The sequence below is a fragment of the Rutilus rutilus genome (assembly GCF_951802725.1).
Source record: "Rutilus rutilus genome assembly, chromosome: 2".
NCBI classification, from domain to species: Eukaryota; Metazoa; Chordata; class Actinopteri; order Cypriniformes; family Leuciscidae; genus Rutilus; species Rutilus rutilus.
In genome coordinates this window covers 37,767,937-37,789,065 of record NC_140210.1, presented here as the reverse complement: position 1 = coordinate 37,789,065, position 21,129 = coordinate 37,767,937, and the positions used below count along the sequence as shown (strand labels likewise).

Below are 21,129 nucleotides of genomic sequence, written 5' to 3'. Positions count from 1 at the left end.
ATCACTTCCTCACTGCTGTGGATCCTGAAGCTGAATTATACCACATATGTGATTTTGTATCAACACTAAGGTTGCAGTTACGTAATATGGCCAGTACAATGTCTTTCTCTGACATATTCTTCCTCCATCTTAAACAAAGAGCACGATAATGAAATGCGAAGTCTCTTATGCTCTCCTTGGGCCCTTGCTTTCTCTCCACCAGCCGTCTTGACGCCACATCTTCATAATCTTCGCTAAGAAAAGATTGTAGGAAGATATCCTTGAATTGCCCCCAACCATTTACTTTCCTTCTCTCAGCTTGCCACCAGTCTTTAGCAGTTTCCTTAAGCACGGTATTAAGAGAAGCCAAGATTTCCTGATCACTCAGTGGTCTAACTGCAAAGTACTCCTCACAACGTTCAATGAACAGAATAGGATCCTCATCTTGCTTATTACTGAAACAGGGAAAGTCTAATTTGACCGGTGGATTGTAGGGCATTAACATCGTTTTCTCTTGACTTGTTAAAGAGCTTTGCTGAACTTCATAGGTGTGATTTTGACTTTGCCCAGAATCATGATCACCACAACAAATTTTAGATGTTACAAGTGTGGATATTGGAATTCCTGCAAGAGCAACTTCTCCCAACAGTAGCAATTTGTCACCATGTCACAAGGCGAGAGTGATAATGAAATGACTCAGAGATCATTACATAGAAATTCTGGATCTGTGGTCAGGCAAGTCTCCGAATCTTAATCCCATAGCAAACATGAGGTCAATCCTCAAAAGGCAAGTGATCAAGCAGAAATCCACAAATTGTGATCAACTCCGAGCACCAATAAGGCAAGAATGGATCAGTCAGGATTTGGCCCAGAAGCTGATGTTCAGTATGCCAGAGCAGAGGTTATAAAAAAGGGTCAACACTGTAAATATTGACTCTTTGCGTGATAAAAATCCACCCACCAGTCAAGACCAATAAATACAATTTATTTATTGGTCTTGACTGGTGGGTGGATTTTTGTTTTGTTTTTGAGAACATTGAAGCAGGAGGCTGCACCCACACATAGCTTAAATACCTCTAAAGATGTTTGCAAGATTCATGTTATTTTTCAGTGTTGTCCCAGTAATCAAGAATTAATGTGAGGCAAAACATATGACTCATTTGGGAATAGTTCACGATGATTTTTACAACATGACACCATTTACAAGAAATCAAGTCACAAGCACTACCAAAGGCCATGATTACACTTGATTACACACAACCGCTAAATCCGGGTCCTGACAAAAACTACCATTTACTAGTTATTGCTACTGTAATAAAACTGTTGTAACTAGCGTTAGCCACCAGTCATCATCAAAAAAACAAACAGACAAAATGTTACTGTTATGAATAATACACATTGTCATGTTGAGGTATAAACTATTGCAACTACTGTATACAGTGTTTAGGCACAAACTGTGGCTATTATGGAATATTTATGCATGGGACAGTATTTCACGATCTGTTCTTGCAATTTACAAAGACTTTATTATATTGTAGGACAATGAAAGAACATGTGAACAAACGAAACATACACATACATAGATCAATCCTCTATAATACAAAAATGATCAAGAAGTCCAAATGTAATTTATGCTGTAAATAAAACTTCATACAGATATAGATTTTTCATTTTTGCCATTATGTACATTGTCTGCAAAATTTTGGAAACCTGAACGGTTAAAGGGTCATTTGACATTTGTTTTCACACAATATCTGTGCAGTAATGTGCTGTCCGGCACATTTTATCCTCAACAACTCCAAACCTAACAATCTATTTTAATTGATTATTTATTACAATTTATTCATGCTTTGTTTTAGTACATATGCAAAATAGACATCCAAAGATTAAGATCTTCATACAGAGAACTATATAACCCTTCACTGCATTAGTGTATCAGAAAAGACAATATTTTTTTCACTGGATGGGACTAGTGAGGTGACTGTGCTGATGTGGTTTGTCCTCAACCATATATTCTGTAACATCATTAATAAAGCAAGAGAGCCAGATACAGGCTTTAAGTTATTTGAGATGGGTGCTAGATGCAGTGAATTTGTTAGCAAAGCTATAAAAATGAATGAAAAAAACAATCAATTCAACTTAAATCCTATTGAGACTCCAGACTCAAGGGTAAAACTTGAGACTTGATTCTGATGTGCTAAGCAATCTGCTATCTGCCATCAAGAGCTTTATCTCGAGCAATGACTGCCTCATCAAACTTGATCATCAGTGTGGTTCCCTTATGCCAGTGGACAGTGACTTTGGCTGGGAAGCCACTGTGGGTTAAGATAGCCTCCACAATGCCACCAGTGAAGGCCGCACAGTTTAAAGTGCTATTCTCTTTAGGTACTGAAATGTAGGCATTTATCAAAGGCTCCTTTTCAATGATGTAGTATGTTTTGTCATCGTCGTTGGCTTGTTCCAGTTTGTCTGCCTCCTTGCCAAACAAAGATTTCCACACATTTACCTAGGAGAAAAGTGAGAAAGAAAGAAAGTTAAAGGGTTAGTTCACCCAAAAATAAAAATTCCTTCATCAATTACTCACCCTCGTGTCGTTCTAAAACCAGAACTTTCGTTCCATCTTCGGAACACAAATTAAGAAACCGTTAAATTTACATATAAACACGGGTCAGCGAACGTGCATAGAGCACTTAAATTTGGTAAACGGAAGCTCATAGATGCTTGCTGGTCATGCCAGTACCAATGAGGTTTGTTCTTGCGGGTCTGGCAAGTGTAGAGCTGGTAAGTCCCGCCCATCCGTAAACCCCCAAGTGGACCTCTAGGTTGAAAAATCATCAATGCATGTGAATGGGAGAAAATAATTATTTTCTGGTCCCGTTTGAATTGTGCCATGAATGTGAACATATGTTGTCTGTGAATTTTTTATGTAATTTTTCATGTTACGAGTTTGACAGTATATTGTATCATTCTTCGGCTAGCAGTTGTGGAAAAGACATAACGAGAAAGACTACATGTCGCCTATGTGACGTCACCCCATAACACATTTTCCCTCCACTTGTCAAATCATGGTGCTAATGCTGCGATAATCTATGGAGACAGATCGAGATGCCTGTGTGTTTTGTACCCAAATGTCACCATTCAAACCAAATGGGCTGTTCTTTCTTCAGATTCCCGCGTCGAAAGCAGCGAAGAGTTGTAGTCCACAAAGTGCTCTCACACAAAGTTTAACCGTATCAAACTTCTACCTGCTAAATTGTAGCATTCTTCACACGAAAAATTATATAAAAAATTCACAGACAACATATGTTCACATTCATGGCACAATTCAAACGGGACCAGAAAATAATTATTTTCTCACATTCACTTGCATTGACGATTTTTCCACCTAGAGGTCCAGTGGGGTTAGCGGAAGGGGCGGGACTTACCAGCTCTATACAGTTGTGCTTATGTTTAACATATTTGAGTGCACTATTTGAGTCCACCTTTGGGAACCTCAGATCATAATATGGTTTTACTTGTCCCTATATATAAAACTGTTCTGAAACGTGAAAAGGCACAGGTAATTAAGACGAAAGTCTGGTCTGAAGATGCTACGTTATGTTTAAAAGGGTGTCTGGATTGTACAGATTGGACAGTTTTTATGGACTCTGGTTCAGACATTGATCAAGTAACAGATGAAATTTGTAGTTATGTGACATTTTGTGAGGACATGTTAATACCTGTGAAATCGTTTAAGAAATTTCCAAACAGTAAACCGTGGGTTACAAAATCACTCAAGATTCTTCTGTCAAAAAGAAATAGGGCTTTCAAAGAGGGTAATACTGTAGAGCATTATATGCTAAAAAGAGAAATTAAGTGTGAAATAAAGAGGGCTAAAGCAGTTTATAAGGAAGATCTCGAGTTTAAATTGAAAAATGGAAATTTAGGTTCTGTTTGGGAGGGGATGCATTTAATTACAGGTCAGGATAGTAGGAAAATAAATAATAGAATTAGTTTGAATGGATTCAGTTCAGATGCAGCTTTATCACAGGATTTTAATCATTTTTATATGAGATTTGATACGCATGATTTTAAATCAGAAATTGAGGATTTGAAAAATAAGTGTAGGATAAACAGAGATAATGTTGGTGTCCCCTTTGATGTAGGAGATGTGATAACAGTTTTTAAACAATGTAAAATCAGTAAGGCACCGGGGCCTGATAATATAGGGGGTCGTTTACTCAAGGAATGTGCTGAGCAGTTAGGACCAATATTTTATGACATTTTTGCCTGGTCCCTAAAAATACAAAAAGTACCTGCACGGTGGAAGCAGTCTACTCTGATTCCATTGCCAAAAAAGCAGAATGCACAGTTATTAGATGATTTTAGACCTGTGGCGCTCACATCCTTAGTGATGAAATGTTTAGAAAAATTAGATAAGAGAGAAATTATGCACAAGACTGAGAGTTCTCTAGATCCTCTTCAATTTGCGTACAGAAATAAGCGAGGCGTAGAGGATGCTGTCGCAACTCTCTTACATTTAGTATTTCAGCATTTAGAGAAGCCGAAAACTTTTGTTAAATTACTTTTTATTGATTTTTCATCTGCCTTCAATACTATTCAGCCACATATTTTAATTGACAAACTCATTGAAGAATTTGGGTTGGATTTGTATTTGGTAGGCTGGATTTTAGATTTCCTTGTGGAGAGAACACAGAGAGTCAAAGTAAACGACTGTTATTCTGAATGGTTGGTGTCATCGACTGGGTCACCTCAAGGGTGCGTCCTCTCTCCCTTATTATTTATTTTGTACACTAATGCGTGTAAGAGTAGTTTTGGAAATAGGCACATCTTAAAATTTGCTGACGACTCTGTAATCGTTAGCTTATTAAGTGAGGTGGATTCTACGCATGGTCCTGTTGTTGAGGATTTTATTGTTTGGTGTCAGAATGCTTTTTTAAAACTTAATGTTCTGAAAACTAAAGAGATGACTATTGATTATAGATTGAGGGGGAAATCAATTGATGATAAGCAGATAAGTATAAATGGAGCGGGTATCCAGAGTGTTGAACAGTACAAGTATTTGGGTACTGTATTAGATTGTAAATTGACGTTTTCCGCAAATACTGATTCTTTGTGTAAGAAGGGGCAGCAAAGATTGTATTGCTTACGGAAACTGAGGTCATTTAATGTGGATAAAACATTGATGTGCATGTTTTATAGATCCTATATTGAGTCGGTTGTATCCTTTTCATTGTTGTGCTGGTTCAACTCTCTGAATGTGAAAAATAAAAACCGTATTGAGAGGATGGTAAATCAGGGAAACAAAATAACAGGGAGGAAGCAGATGACTATGGCTCAGTTATACCATAGACAGGCTTTGGGTAAAGCCGAGAACATTTTGTTAGATGATTCTCACCCCTTGTATTCTGAGTTCTATCTTCTTCCATCTGGTAGCCGGTATAGAACTCCGCTTAGTAAAACTAATCGGTTTAAAAATTCATTTGTCCCCTCAGCTGTGAAGTTTTTAAATTCTAGGTAAATGTATTTATTGGGTACTTTCTCTCTTCTCCTATTTTTGTGTATGTGTGTGTGATCCTGTTTTATGTGTATGCTTGTTTGCTGCAACCAAATTGCCTTCGGGAAATGAATAAAGATGAACTGAACTGAACTATGCAGGGAGTGACATTAACGGGTTTCAGCAGTGGCGTGTAACGCAGTCACTCCTACTAGCCCCTTTGGTGGGTTGAATTTTATTTATTTATATATATACATTTTTCAATTGTAGTCTTTTAAAAAGGCATCTGAAATAATATACTAAGTGCAATGTAGCGTTGTCAAAAATATCGATTTTTCTATACATATCTGAAACGTTTCAAATACAATTTTTCCACAGAATACAGGATACCAGCTGCGCTTTCTCACTCTCTCATATCTTTGACAGTGAGTTGACACACGTTTAAACCCGCCTCCCCTCACTCACTCGTTTCATTTGTTCTGAATGAATATTGTTTGTGTTAATGGGGTTGAATTTCGCCGTGGGATTGCATATAATTTTACTCATTCCCACATATTTTGTGCTCACTCATAAAGCCGCCTCTCAGTACTACATTGAGTTTGTTTTCGCTGCTTATTGCGCTTAAACAGTCAAATATACACAAAATTATGCCGGTCTTGGCAAGTATTCACGTAAACAGTCAGTTATGTTTAAGTAAACGTAAACAGATGAGAAAGATAACGCATGTGTAATAGTATAATGGATCCGTGCGTCAGGTCTTAAAGTGACAGCAGCCTAATATACCTGCTGCCAAATTATAAGATAATATAAAAAATGTATACATGGCATTTTTTCCCCCATGTATTAATTGTCAAAATTGTGGCCAGTGAAAATACTGAGTGGCTAGTAACTTTGGAAAACCCCAAGCCACATTGGCTGGTGAGCAAAAAAGTTAAAGAATTAGTTCACCCATCACACACATGACCAGCGTCGGCCAATAGTGAGCCTACGTGTGACGTACAACACAGACGCGCTACGCTATTACACTATGTGAACTCACTCGAGGCCCAGAGAGAAGGAAATGAATAGTGGAATAAAGTCGTTATTTTTGTTTACTTTTTGCACACAAAAAGTATTCTCGATTGATAAACTTAACATGGACTACTTTGATGATGTCTTTATTACCTTTCTGGACATGGACAGTATACCGTACATACATTTTCAATGGAGGGACAGAAAGCTCTCGGACTAAATCTAAAATATCTTAAACTGTGTTCCGAAGATGAACGGAGGTCTTACGGGCTTGGAGCGACATGAGGGTGAGTCATTAATGACATAATTTTCATTTTTGGGTGAACAAACCCTTTAATGTCAAGCCCTGTCTCTATATATGTTTGCTGATCAATGTTTATATGTGAATAAAAGCTTAAATTAAACCTGTTCATCATATAAAGTGATCGCTTCTGTTCAGAAGACTTGGATTCATTCAGATTTCTTTTACGATCATTTTAAAGCGACAGTTTTGGGTGAATAGACTTTCAATGGATGGACAGAAATCTTGTTAGTTTGTGTTTCAAAGATGAACGAAAGGGCATGAGGGTGCGTAACTAATAATAACAGAATTTTCAATGCTGGGTTTACTATCCCTTTAACACTATAGATCTGAACTTGATGCCAAAATGATCTGCAATCTGTAAACAAAATAAAAGTAATACCTTAATAAAGAGAAGTATGTTTAATACTTTGGTTTCTCTTTTCCCATTTTTCTCCCTCATCACAAGAACGTCGAGAAGACTGGCTCCCACACCTTGACCCATGTCCGCCAGCCGGGCCTGGAGCTCAGACACCGAGTACACGCGGCTCTGGCAGTACTGCACCATCTCGGAGAACAGCAGCGCGAACGCACTCACGCTCACCTCCGTTTTAGGACGCGTGATCGAGCGCTCGAGGATCGCAGATTTGCCTCGCGTAAAGCGGACCTCCATTCCGTCCACACTGAATTTGATTTGCAATCTGAATTATAGAATGAAAGTGCCTGAGCCCTGGAATACAAGGACAGTTTGTGTTATAAATCAGCACATTGCAATTTGTAAATATATGCGTAATATATTTACGAATGCATAGAAAGAGTTGAACTGTCAGAATGTCATTCATTGTTACTCTGGTCATGTGACGTTAGTCGTTTGCCTCTGGTTACATTATGGGTTTTCCTGATTGCTGAATGTACTACGCAGAACATAGCACCACCAGTAGAGAAATAATATGAAATGATAAACAGGTATAACAATTACAGCGTATTTCGTTGCTCAGTAGCGTTTACCTGATGTTTTGTTTCAGTTCCGGATGCGTGAAGCCACGATTAGTAAAAACGTCATTGTTACCGGATATTTTCAATATAAAAGTAGGACGGGAAATAGTAATGAATTTGCGAGATATAGCTCAGTGTTTGTAGTGGTAAAAACGTTTCAGGTTTTGAAAATGCATTGGTCGGTTTTTATTTTATTTTGTCATTTGGGAATTTCTCACGAAATTGTCGTTCAGTGGAAACGACTTTTATTTTGAAATCATCACTCTAAGGTCACTGGCCAGGATGCGCTTTGCTCACAGTGCGTAATGTAAACTTAAAGAACAGCGCTTTGCTCACAGTGCGTGAAGTAAACTTCAAGAACAGGCGATTTGTATCCCTCGACGTAAGTTTGCAATTCATTTGGAAAACAGGACTTTACAGTTAAATTGTGTTTTATATACATGTATTTTTATTCTCATTTTATATAGTTCGTGTAAAATAGTTCGAGTTATTCATACATGTAAATTTATTTTTCTCTTCATCCGAAAACTTTTTTCTTTATGCATGTCATGTTCAAATGAATAAGGTGGAAGATAGGTTACCTTTCAAATATTTTAAAAGTGTCTTTTTCGAATAAACATCAGCTTCTCCCACTCAGGGGGGGTAAACTGCACTGCAAGGTGTGGGAGAATGATTCCTGCGTTCATGAGTCTCAGACGCTTTGGCACAACGACGATGAGGAGAGCAGGTAAGAAGCAGCCTTTTTTTTACGGTAACACTTAATTTAAAGGTGAAGTAGTAACACATTACTACATGTACTTACTAACAGTAAATTATGCATAATTACAAGTAACTAGCTCTAACCGTAACTCTACTGTAAGTATATAGTTACTCCGTAGTACTTATTAAAATAACTACCTCGACGTGAAATAGTGTAACATTTTTTATTACTATTGAAAAGTTATATTAGTTAACATTAATCATAGCTGCTTCAAAATGAACATTTAAATACATTTAACCCTTTGGGCTTCTTCATTAATGTGTTACACTTGGCTTCCTTTCGTGCTAAAACGTACGAAGCCTTAAAATTTAACTTTTTTTTTTCCCAGGAAAACCAATTAAATATATTTTTGTTCAATAATATTTTTTTATTATTATTTAGAATTTTTAAAGATTTTTATGATACTTTGCATTAATTATATAATTTTTATGAGCTATTTTTTCCATTAGAATTAATATATATATAATTTTTTTATTTTTTTTTATTTTTAATTAATGCAACATTTCACATCAAAATATAGTGCAGGCCTAAAAAAAAAAAAAAATTCAAGTGAGAAGAGCGCCATCTAGTGGCTGTAAAATATATAAATGTGTGTAATGTCCTGTAACCGCCTATAGGCGGCCTATAGCTTTTTTATTTTTTTATTTTTATTTTTATTTTTATTCCCATTCGGAAAGAAAAAAATCGAATTACTAAGCAACCACTGAATGGAACAACAAAAATTATATATCATTTTAAAGCTTAGGATCTCAGCTTTTTTTTTTTCACATTTATTAACTCCTAACAAGTGCTGAGTAATCCCTCTAAAACCGAGTGTACCGCCAGCAGGCGCCACCTAGCTGCGAAAATATTCATTACCATATTTTTCAAAAATCTTGCCTTGATTAACACAAAGTTGATGTCATTTGAAAGCTTAGAGTCTGAACTTTACAGTGAATGTATCCACTTTGAAAAAATCTTAAGTATTGCTGAGTTATTTGCTGATAAATAGAATTTCTTTTTTTCATAATCTATAAAATAATGTACTGCAATGTGTCAAAAACATACAGCTCATGAAACATTCACAGATCATTGAAAATGGCACTTCATTTTTTACAGCATATTATTACAATTAAAATGAGCCCAAAATTAACATAATCTATTGCTTTTATGACAAGATATTCCTCATGGAGAAACAATTGCCCATGAGGGGGTGTCAAAGACTGTACAAAAAGGCTATCTCTGTTCCAAATGCTGTAACTTTTGATTCCTTTATCCCAAAAAAAAAAAATTTTTCCAGATGCAGCTAACATGCTAACATGTTTTAGTCTTCACTAAAAAAGAATTTTCCTTCTACCTTATTTCCTTCCTGAGTTATTCCATGACAAATAAGAAAGATATGCAAAATCATAATAAAAATGATATATATATTTTGTCTTTTATCAGCAGTTTCTCGGCAGGACAATGTCCAAATGTAATCTAATTAATATTTTCAAAAAATTTTAAAAGAGTTCTTTCAAACGATACCTACCATTTTTGCACGAAGAAGCCCAGAGGGTTAAGGAGCATGTGTACACTAATGTGCATGGTTATGAATTTAACTGATTATGACTCTTCTGTACTTTGACACACAGCGTCTGAGTTCCGAATGACTGTCCCATGGGGAGAGATGAGAGGTCAGGTTTGGGGTCCTTCTCATGGTCGTCCCGTGCTGTGTTTGCACGGCTGGGCTGACAACAGCGGATCGTTCAATACCCTGATTCCATTGCTTCCTAAAGGTATTAGTATTGGATTCCAGAGGATTCATGAACATTATAAAGATCCACATTAATAAATTCATTCTTACATACTTTATTTACAAGCGTCAATGAAGTGACAGTGGTTCTCATTCTCTCGGTTTTTCTTTTTCTCCACATCTCTCCCAGACTGGAGATTCGTAGCTATTGATTTTCCAGGTCATGGCTTCTCGTCTCATAGGCCTGATGGATGCTTTTACACTTTCCCTTTGTATGTGGCGGATGTTCGGCGAGTTATAGAAGGTTTGAAGCTACTTGGCCCATTAATTAATTAATCATCCTCAATACAAAAATAATAACTTAATGAGTATTTTTGCCTTATTTTCCAGTTAAAATATCTACAAATCTTTGTAAACAAAATAAGTGTAATTGAGAAGCAAAACTTGTTTTCAGAGAAGGTGCCCTGAATTGTGAGAGTGTATCTATTCTTTCTGCACTAGCATATTTCTTTTCTTGTTTTACCCATTAGCAAGTTTAGCAATATTTACTGCTATTACAGAAAGACAAAATACATTTGCATTCAAGACACAACCTATGAAAACAAGTCTTATTATCCTATGCAGTGTTGCTTCTAAAGTAAATATATCTTGTTCTTAAAATTTTTAGTTATTAACTATATTATATAACTATATTTGTATTTTTTCTCCATTTGTTCATAGCTCTTCAGTGGAAGCGATTCTCTATAATTGGACATAGTATGGGTGAGTCAACTCTTTTACTGCGGTCTTCATCTACTGACAGAGGTCAAAGTTCTCTTTAGTGTGTGAAAGGTCGGAGGATCTATGTAAACTGTAAATTAGCTGAAGATGAGTGATATTATTGTGTAGCTGTTATATCATCTTCTATGATATAACTATATTGTCGTAGACCAGTAAGATGGCATTAGAAGGACACTGTGGGATGAATGCCTCAAGTCTGATTGCGTATTGCCATACTACAGTACTTATTTATAGCATCCCTGCTGGTGCTCTAAACGTCATCCTTATGCATGCCAGAGGATGATCCATGTTGTTGAGTTCCTGCAATATTAATTCCCAGAAATTGAGCTTAAATTAATCCAAAAATATTTTAAGATTGAAGATTTTAAGATTCTAAACTAGTGTGTCTGTTTTGAGTGCAAACTTTGAATAATGTAAAGGGTCAAACATGGGTGAAGATATAGGACAACAGAGAGTTTGTTAATGTTAAATCATCAGCATTACCTATTAAGTAGTGAAGCAGCTCAATACATTTACAGGCCCGTTCACACCAAGACCGATAACTACTGTATATTAGCATCCACACCAGTGGACCACATCGTTGTGTTTATTCTAAGCACGTGCTGCAGTCGTCTGTCACTTTAAATGCTCGAGCAGGATGGGTTCTGATTGGCTGTCATTGTTTTTATCGTTCATCAGCTGGAAAAAATTGTTCTGAAAATGATTGCAACAATATTGTTTAATTGTGTCATTATCGTTATAGTTGTGGTGTGGACTCTGCTGTTCTTTTATATTTAGACCCATTCACACCACAAGGTACAAAAATGATCAAAAAACAATTGAGAAGTAGTTATACCCTTTAAGAACAAAGTCACTAAGTTTCAGTCCAATGCGATAACATTAACTAGTATTTTCGGGAAAAAGAAAATTCCCGATGTGATATATATATATATATATATATATATATATATATATATATATATATATATATATATATATATATAACCACATTAATAATCTTGATTACTGGATGACATTGAAATATAAATGAAATGATAAAAAAGCAGTAAAGCTCTATCATTCACAAATAACTAGTAAGAAAATAACTTGTCTTTCACAAGTAACACATATTTATTAATGATATTCAAATTAGTGTAAATATAGTTTTTTATCTGGATTAGGTATTTGTCCATTTACCATAATTTGATATTTTATTTAATTGCATTTGTTTCTTTAACAGGTGGTAATGTGGCAGGACTAGTGAGTATCCATCATAGTGCTTTTCTATTTTTGTAAATGAGTTGTTTAGTAGAGTAGTTCTCACTTGCTTCATGACCCAGATTTTAATTTTGACATAAAGGGACAACCTATTACAGTACTAAAAGGATGCATTTATTATGTCTTTACATGTGTTAATATTACTATGAGCTGTAATAATATTATTAACATTTTGAGGTCATCGATGATGATGAGTATAAGGCTTTTGCCTTTGAACGGATACATTTTTGTTTTATGCAACCGTTGAGAGCCAGTGTATTAGGACTGTCACTGCTGTGTAAATGTAACGAGTTTCCTCTGGTTTTCCAGTTTAGCGCGTTGTACCCAGAGATGGTTGAAGACGTAGTTCTCTTGGATACTTATGGATTTCTCCCAACAGAAGTGGTAACAATAAATGGAGCATGTTAGAGTCGCTGTCTGTAAACATAGAGAAGACTCCTTGTTCAACATGCACACCACGTAAATGTTTATTTGTCCTTCCCTAGACTGACATGTTTAAAAACATGAGAAAAGGGATAAATGATCAAATCCATTATGACAACAAGATGGGTGAAAGGAAAGAGAAGGTGTACACGTACGAGAAAGCCAAAGAAAGGTGAAGAATGCCTGATGTCATGTGATATATATGTTTGTCTGTAACTACTGTAAAAATGAATGTTCTTGTTATCTGATGAGTTTCAACAGGCAAGCTTTTCCACATTTTTAAGGTCTTATCTCTCATTCTCATTCCTCTTTAACTAAATTTTTGCCATTTTAAGTTTAGTTTTGTCATGTCCACCTCATATTGATGTATATTAAAGTCTAAGGCTGCACTTATTTGATCATAGTATAGTAAAAACAGTAATATTGTCTAATATTATTACAATTTAAAATAACTGTTTTCAATTTTAATGTATTTTAAAATGTAATTTTTCCTGTGATACAAAGCTGAATTTTGAGCATCATCACTCTAGTCTTCAGTGTCACATGATCCTTTTGAAATCTTTTCCGTATTCTTTGATTCATTTAAATCGAATTTGAAATTGAAATTGAAATCTTTTGTAACATACCAACATTTAAAATATTTTTACTGTCACTTTGTGTGTGTGTGTGTGTATATATATATAAGTTATAATTATTCTCTTTCAGGTTGAAGGTTGCAAACCCCTCCCTGTCCGATCAGTCTGCAGATATTCTGTTGGAGCGAGCAGTCAGAGAGGTTGAGGGAGGTGAGACATGCAACACTCACTCCTAAACTTTCTCACAGATTTTGCTCAGACAAAACAGTTTATAATATCAAGCTCTCTAAATGACTTTGTTTCTCTTAAAGGATTTATATTCACCAGAGACTTCAGGATCAACCTGGTGAGGCATTTCAATATATTTATTTGTTCATTCACATTTCAGTTGTTTGTGTATTCCAGAAAACATTTATCTGTGACAGAGATGCCCAAACCTCTCATTATCATATAGTTTATTACCTTTTCATCATGTTTTCTGCTTTACAGATGTCTTGTTTATGAAGGAATGTGTGAAAATATACACTATACACATCATGATTAATGTGACCTAACTTTTTCTGGTGATATTTGTTTTTGTTTTTTTTAGAAAAACATTGTAAATAGTAATATGCAACAGTGCCTCTACATGCTGACACTAGTTAAAGCCAGAGTGATGCTACTGCTGTGAGTCCAATTCGCACACACACACAAGTTTTCATAGTATTCATGAGAAATACTGTACGCATTTATGCACAATGCTCAAAATTAGGGATGCACCATTACTATTACATTTCTGTCCAGTACTGATAGGATAATAATTATTTTCATGTTATGGCCTGAAACCAATAATTTCCAGATGTTAAATGATATACTATTATGTGTAAATGAATTCAAAATAAAAGTCATTTTAAATGCTACAGGTCAATTTAGGCCTCACAACGTTATAATGTAAAGTATGAATAATATTTTGCTATTTGACATATAGTGGCTCCAAAAAGTATTCGGACAGATAAGTTACACAAAATGTCTGAATGTCACTGTACTAAATAATGAGATATTTAAACCAAGTGGTAGAGCTGCATGATTAATCATCAAAAGATCGCAATCTCGATTCTAACACCCCTAAATGAAAATGATTCACCCGTATCTATTAATCCTTTGACAAAATCACAACGGAACATTCAAATCTGTCTATCTAGGTATGAATCAATCTTTTCAACAACACATTAGTGTTATTTTCATGTTGCAAACATTCAAATAGTTTATTAACACTCTATGGAAGCAAAATAGAGCAAATCACCTTTTAAAAGGTAACTTGGCACTTCAGATAACTATAGTATCGATTACATCGTTACACCAGTAGGTGGCGACAAGTGACTGTTAAATTGTTTTTATTTGTCAATGAATCAGTGATTCAAGAGATTAATTCAAAAACGCTGCTTCATCCAGTATTGAAACAAGTGAAGTCTATGAGTGAGTCATTGAATCATCCATTCAAAATTAATTAAACATTTTAAATAGACTGCAGCAATTAACATTTTGTCAGAACCTCTAGTAAATTACACGTTATTTTGTTTAGTTGTCTGTACAGAATCGTGATCTCTGTTTTTAAGCAAAAAAAAAAATCGTGATTGTCAATTGATCCAGAATCGTGCAGCTCTGCCAAGTGGCATCTGTGAACAGCTGATGTATAAATGTGCGTAAGTGAGGCTTTAGTGCCCAAAGCATTTGGGACTACTGTTAAAAAATACTGTTTAACCACACACTATCAGATATACATACACTATCAGACTGCATTTGTTTCTTTCTTCAGGGCAAATGAGGGTCTGTTCAAAACGTTTACTCTACCTAATGGATATGGTGATATGATTCGGAAGAGCTGGACTGATCAAAAAGTGAGATACATACACATACGCACAAAAACTGATGCAAAATGTATGTCTGGAATAGCAGTATGTACAAATATATCTTTCTCGCTCCTCTCCAGGCCACCATTCTTGATATAGAAGGAGACCATCACATTCACCTCAACAAACCTGAGTCTGTGGCCTCCATAATCACTGATTTTCTTCAGTCACACAGTCCTGACAGAACAGAAAGTGAATTAGACAACAACCAAACATCGAAATTATAACACAGATTCAAATAATAGTATACACATCATTCAAATTTTCATATCATTAACCAATTCTCGTTATTTTGTGTTATACTATGATACTTTTTTAAAGCATAACAAACTTTAGATTTATTTTCTCATGTTACATGTTTTATTAGAAAGCCTTCTGAACATTTGCAGTATTTTGCACTCCATTCATCCATTCATCTTCCAGTTCTCACCTCACGGTGCTTTTTGAGGTGCGGATTCACATTATTAATTTAGCAAAATACATTGCTTTGAATTTTGGCTAAATGTTTTGGCCTTCCCATAAAGGCAAGCGTTCTATGGAGTTGGTTAAGGGTATGAATACCTTTGTTAATGACTTTCTGTATGTTGTGGAAATTAAAATTAAATTAAAGATTAAAGCTGCTGAGCTGGAAACAAAATGTAAACATAGTTTGACTATGCGCCATTATTCTGACTTCATTATAAGTAATTATATGTCTAACTCAATAAATTCTGCATTCAGTGTCAGATGATCCTTCAGAAACCATTCTAACATGCTGATTTGGTGCTCAATAAACAATTATTATTATTATCAATGTTGAAAACCGTTGTTCTTGTTTCATATTTTCATGAAAACCACGATATATATTTTTTCAGGATTCTTTGATTAATAGAAAGTTATAAATGTCTTTGCTTAATTTAATGCATCCTTGCTAAATAAGAATTCATTTCTTTAAAAAACTAATCTTAAGAAATATATTACACACACTTTCATGCAAAGCAATTCACAAAAAGAAGATTGAGATTCAAATTAAGTCAAAAATAATTTATTGTCAAACATTGTTGCGGTGAGTTAATTTGATGAACCACATTTAAAGGGATAGTTCACCCAAAAATAAAAATGTTGTCATCATTTACTCACCCTCATGTTGTTCCAAACCTGTACGAGTTTCTTCTAAGACGAGAAGATATTTTGAAGAATGTTTTTTTTCCAGATAGTTGATGGACCCCATTGACTTCAATAGTAGGGAAAAATACTATGGAAGTCAATGGGGTCCATCAACTGTCTGGAAAAAAAACATTCTTCAAAATATCTTCTCGTCTTAGAAGAAACTCGTACAGGTTTGGAACAACATGAGGGTGAGTAAATGATGACGACATTTTCATTGTTGAGTAAACTATCCCTTTAAGTTAAGGGCAACTCACTTTATATCCACTAAATCACTGTGCCACCAGTTGGTTAAAAGTAATTGCAGAAATGTTGAAATTGGGTCTGAAAAAATGATATATTTGCAGATAACACTTGGTTTGACATTTTATCGTCACTGAAATTCAGGCACTTTTAGATGTGACATTTTTAAGTGTCCATATACTTTCTTGGGCCACTGCTGTTGTGTTTGCATCAGTTGTAATTGTGAATGTGCAGATTGTTGTAACTGTATGTGAGTTTGATTTCCTTCAGGCTTTGCTGAAAGCTGCAAATCTTGCGTTTGCCTTGTGCTCATATATAGGTCAGCACTGCTCAGTTTTGCCTTACATTTGAGACTATCAATTACATGATACTCTGAAAGCCAACAACTGTGTAATGGGCGTTATTGTGATGAGATTATAGTTGTGTGTGCTTGTGTTTAAAAATCTGCTTTATGTTTATTCAGCCAAGCATTGCTTACCTCAAGCTATTAAGACATAAAGAGTAACGCAGCAGCTCCCAAGTGTGTGTGTGTGTGTGTGTGTGTGTGTGTGCATATATGCGTGGGTATGTATGCGCACAAGATATATTACATTAGGAACATTAGTCTGGGAAATGTCATTCATGTTAATTAGAGTTAACCCAAACAAAATTTTTATTCTGTAATCATTTACCCTCAAATCTGATTTTCTTTCTTTCATAGACCAAAAAAAGGAGATGTTCAAAGGGATAGACCAACTAAAAATTAAAATTCATAATTTACTCATATCATTCCAAACCTGTATGACTTCCTTTGTTCTATGTAACATGAAAGAATATATTTTGATGTTAATAATCAAACAATTTCTGTTTCCATGGTCTTCTATTGGGATTCTAATTCTTCTATTTTGTGGTCCATACAATTGAAGACATTGGGAACCATGCACTAACAATGAACAGTTGTATTTTTATGAATACAAAAGTGATAACAGTTATTATAACATTCTTCAAAATATCCTTTGTGCTTATTACAATGAATGTCAATGGTCTCATTACAGATCATGACATGTTGTAATAACTGAAATTTGAGAGCTTTAGTATATATATAGCATAAATTCTGTAATAGTACATCATATGAGCCGCTTTCATGATATATATTGTTATTTTTTCAGCTTCGGTTGTGATGTACCAGGTCACCATTCATTGTGTGGAAAAGAGCAGCACGAACATTTTGTTGAATTTCTCCTTTTGTGTTCCATGGAGGAAAAGCCATACGGGTTTAAAGCAACGTGAGAGTGAGTAATGCAGGACGAAAGATGCTGTGGGTTATTTTGAACCATTTCAGGGATTTGAAAACATTTATACAACACAACGTCCTGCCTAAAACCTCTGATATATAATATCTGCCATGTTCCAGTTTGACCTGAAAATGACTAGTAACGGGAGATCAGGATTGAAAAGAAAGGGTTGCAAAAAAAATTATGTAACTTCTGCTCTGACCCTTTCCTCGTCAGAGACGTCTCCATGGTTACCCCCCCCCCCCCCCCTCCCTTTCCCAACTGGATGGCACAGCTTTGACAAGGAGAGCACGAAAGCAAGGGTGCGAGAAACCCCCATGCCATAGCATCGAATACAATAACATATTCGTCCATGTAGTGGCATCAGCCATCATTTGGCTTTATTATTCAGCTTTTTTATTAAGACGATTCTATCCGCTCAGCCTGGGTTTAACAATTTAAACCCCAAACTACAGTGCCAGTTCACAGACGATCAAAGAAAGACTGCAGGTATGTGGAGACACATGATGCAAATATGCTGTGGAGGTGATGTTTTATAGCATGCTGTACTTATTGTAGTGTAGGCTATTTCATCTTCATTGTACTTCATACACACGTACTGCAGAGTAAAATGAAAATAATAGACAGAATCTGCTGCACTGTTAAGAATGAGTGACGATACCGTCATATTTCCATGTGGATCATGCAATGTTTCATATACTGCAGTGCACAGGTGTGTTTTCATTTTATCCATTTCTCTCGTTCTATACTTTTGAGACAACACGATGTCTTGGATGTTTCTGGACTGGTTCGTCCCCGTCTATCTGCTGGTCTCAGTCCTGGTCCTGGCTGGTTTTGGAGCGTGTCTGTATTTTCTGGAGCCGGGTCTTCAGGATGCCGACAAGTGGAGCACCAAGTCACTGAGGCACCAGCCGCTGGCTCAAACAAGGCAAACACACAGCAGAGATGACGACAGCAACGCCTTGTTATGATGGGACATGTGTGGACGTTTGTGCCAAATCATGCATTGATGCCACTTGATCAGAATCCATTGTCTTTTCACAGGGTTTCTTTAGTTATGCAATCAGATTACAGAGCAAAACGATATAATACGCTGCAGAAGTCAATTCATTATTTACAGTGATTATTATTTGCACTAAACATTGTAATAGTAATTAAACTTGGGTCAGTGGGAAACTGAACTCGGTATGCGGTTCTTGTGTGTCGTGTTTTAAGGTGATAACTTAAATCAGTTTGAATAGTAAAGTTCAGCCCAAAGAAAAAAATACGTATTGCTATTCTTGCATAATTTTTGGTCAAGTTGCAGTGCATCGTTTACTTGTTTATAGCATATCCACATTGGGTGCACAAAATAGACACTGATGCAAAATGCAAAATCAGAAAAGCACAAAATGAAGATTTCAGCCCTGCAAAACAATTTGATCAAATCCAGGGATTGTTCCCACACAAACCTCCCACACAGGGAGTCAACGTAAATTTGAGTGACATTTGGCCTGACTGGAGGAACAACCTTGACATTTGTGTGAAGGGTGGTATTGTGTGAAAAGACATTACATACAATAATCACACAAAATGGAATGTTTCCAGGTCATGACGGTCATGTTCCGGGTCGCATTTTAGAACATGCCTGAAAAATCAGAAAAAAAGCCACGTCCCATTCTTTTCCTGTGAGAGTAAACCCTGTGGAACTTGAACTACTCAATGTGCTAAAATTGTCATTGGCCACCAAATGATGGTAGAAATATGCATATGCATGCCAGGCCAGTAGTTGGCGATGTCAAGGAACGTGTAATGAAACGCTACGCGCCTATAGACTGAACACAAATTACCAGGGGGGCAGTGTTTCGAAAAACACTGAAGCTTCCCCGGGCGCCGCCATTGATTAGCAGACCATCACCTGCTGTTAGCATTCCATTGACTCCCATTCATTTTGGTGTCACTTTGACAGAGAATAACTTTACATCCATTTGTCCATCATTTATTTCTAAAGAAACACGAAAATGTACAAAAGGCTCCATTACCTTGTATCTTACGTTATGGCCCCGTAGATGCAGTTTTTGTAAAAATAGGCTAACGACTGCGTCATAACCACGCGACTCTCTGTCGCACAGTAGAGAGATTACCGTATGGACAGGAGGAGAAGCTCACGCGCAATCGGGGGGACGTGGAGGCAAAATGACAAAGTAATTAATCAGAATAGTTTAGCAAAAGTTCCTCCTGCTCCTAGCTCATGGACACCTCCTACTCACACTCTCCGTCTCTGCAAGTTTCGGAAGGGAATGATTCAGATTTCTCTTGGCACAGCTACTAGAAGACAGACGGGTTGCTCACGTCACACTACGTCGTCAAGCTCAGTTTGAGTCTGCGCAGTACGCTCAGCCATCAGGAAGTAAGAGCTTCTAATTGACTTCACTTTTCTCCGTTGAATCCAGTGGTGTCGCTGTGTCCATTTCTTATACTGTCTATGCAAATTACTCATCCGCATGATGTCACCGCTTTCACAAATTTGTGTTTTTGTTGTTTACACAGAGACGATAACGGTATTGTTTTCAAAAGCTTGATTTTCAGGCCTTCAAAACGCTGTTGTCGTGTGAATGAACAGCCAAAACATAAAAGTTTTGTTAAGTTTTTAGTTGAAACAGTGTCGTGTAAATGGTACCTAAGATACAAAACAAACAAAAAAACACACACTCTGTTGTTAAGTGCTTATTTGTGGGCTACTGTTCTTGTCCGAGGCCTATTTTCACGTGCCAATAATTTTGTGTCTCTTAAATTTATTTTTGGTCAGTAACATCTAGATTTGAACTGATTTTCATTAACAGAATGCAACGTTTCTTGAAATAAACCTGTTATGTTAAACTGTTGGTTAATCATTTTTTGGACAATCATATATAATGTCATTCATAATAAAGTGGATAATTGTAGCATGTTTTTTCCCCTCTTGGAAATAAACAAACTGGTGTTTACACTTGATTTTGGTGCAAATTCTGCCATTTTGCGAGTATGATGTGAAGAGAGTGGGTGAATGACACAGTGGAGCTTCAGATGAGAAGAATGGAGGGAATGTAAGTCTAGTACCCACCATTTCCTGACGCACTCTTCCCCCTTCATTCTCTCGCTTCTCTCGTCCAGTAAACAGACCTCAGGATCACAGGTCAGTAATATTGCATATCACTTTTAGAATGTGATGTACTCACTATATGCCATATGCAACAATTTTCTGTAATATTCAATGGAAAAATAGACTTTGGAATAATTTTTTTTTTCTAGTCATGGTTCTTTTTAGTTACAGTTACATATAATTG

The 21,129-nt window shown here is 36.0% G+C and overlaps 2 protein-coding genes across 7 annotated transcripts; one reads left to right on the top strand and one right to left on the bottom strand.

Annotated features, from left to right (window-relative positions):
- Window positions 1–1,480: 1,480 nt before the first annotated feature.
- trappc5 (trafficking protein particle complex subunit 5) lies at window positions 1,481–7,837 on the bottom strand. Of its 3 annotated transcripts, none has more exons than XM_084401600.1 (3): window positions 7,776–7,837; window positions 7,171–7,497; window positions 1,481–2,485 (listed from the first exon to the last, which is right to left on the bottom strand). In XM_084401600.1, the coding sequence occupies exons 2-3, from the start codon at window positions 7,438–7,440 to the stop codon at window positions 2,189–2,191; spliced, it is 567 nt and encodes a 188-aa protein (XP_084257726.1). In that variant the 5' UTR covers window positions 7,441–7,497; window positions 7,776–7,837; the 3' UTR covers window positions 1,481–2,188. The 3 variants fall into 3 exon arrangements, with proteins under 3 accessions (XP_084257726.1, XP_084257727.1, XP_084257728.1); XM_084401601.1 differs by having other exon boundaries at window positions 7,616–7,790; XM_084401602.1 differs by having other exon boundaries at window positions 7,747–7,790.
- Window positions 7,838–8,040: 203 nt separating this feature from the next.
- Window positions 8,041–20,510, top strand: serhl (serine hydrolase like). 4 transcript variants are annotated; one of them, XR_014626430.1, is made up of 13 exons: window positions 8,041–8,145; window positions 8,401–8,490; window positions 10,137–10,280; window positions 10,428–10,541; window positions 10,958–10,999; window positions 12,237–12,256; window positions 12,584–12,658; window positions 12,760–12,869; window positions 13,403–13,482; window positions 13,584–13,618; window positions 13,862–13,938; window positions 17,699–18,313; window positions 18,581–20,510. XR_014626430.1 is itself a non-coding variant. In XM_084401598.1 (13 exons), the coding sequence occupies exons 2-12, from the start codon at window positions 8,433–8,435 to the stop codon at window positions 17,817–17,819; spliced, it is 876 nt and encodes a 291-aa protein (XP_084257724.1). In that variant the 5' UTR covers window positions 8,041–8,145; window positions 8,401–8,432; the 3' UTR covers window positions 17,820–17,821; window positions 18,041–19,010. The 4 variants fall into 4 exon arrangements, 3 of the variants coding, with proteins under 3 accessions (XP_084257724.1, XP_084257723.1, XP_084257725.1); XM_084401598.1 differs by having other exon boundaries at window positions 17,699–17,821; window positions 18,041–19,010; XM_084401599.1 differs by lacking the exons at window positions 17,699–18,313; window positions 18,581–20,510 and adding exons at window positions 15,068–15,149; window positions 15,242–15,963 and having other exon boundaries at window positions 8,064–8,146.
- The last annotated feature ends 619 nt before the right edge of the window (window positions 20,511–21,129 follow it).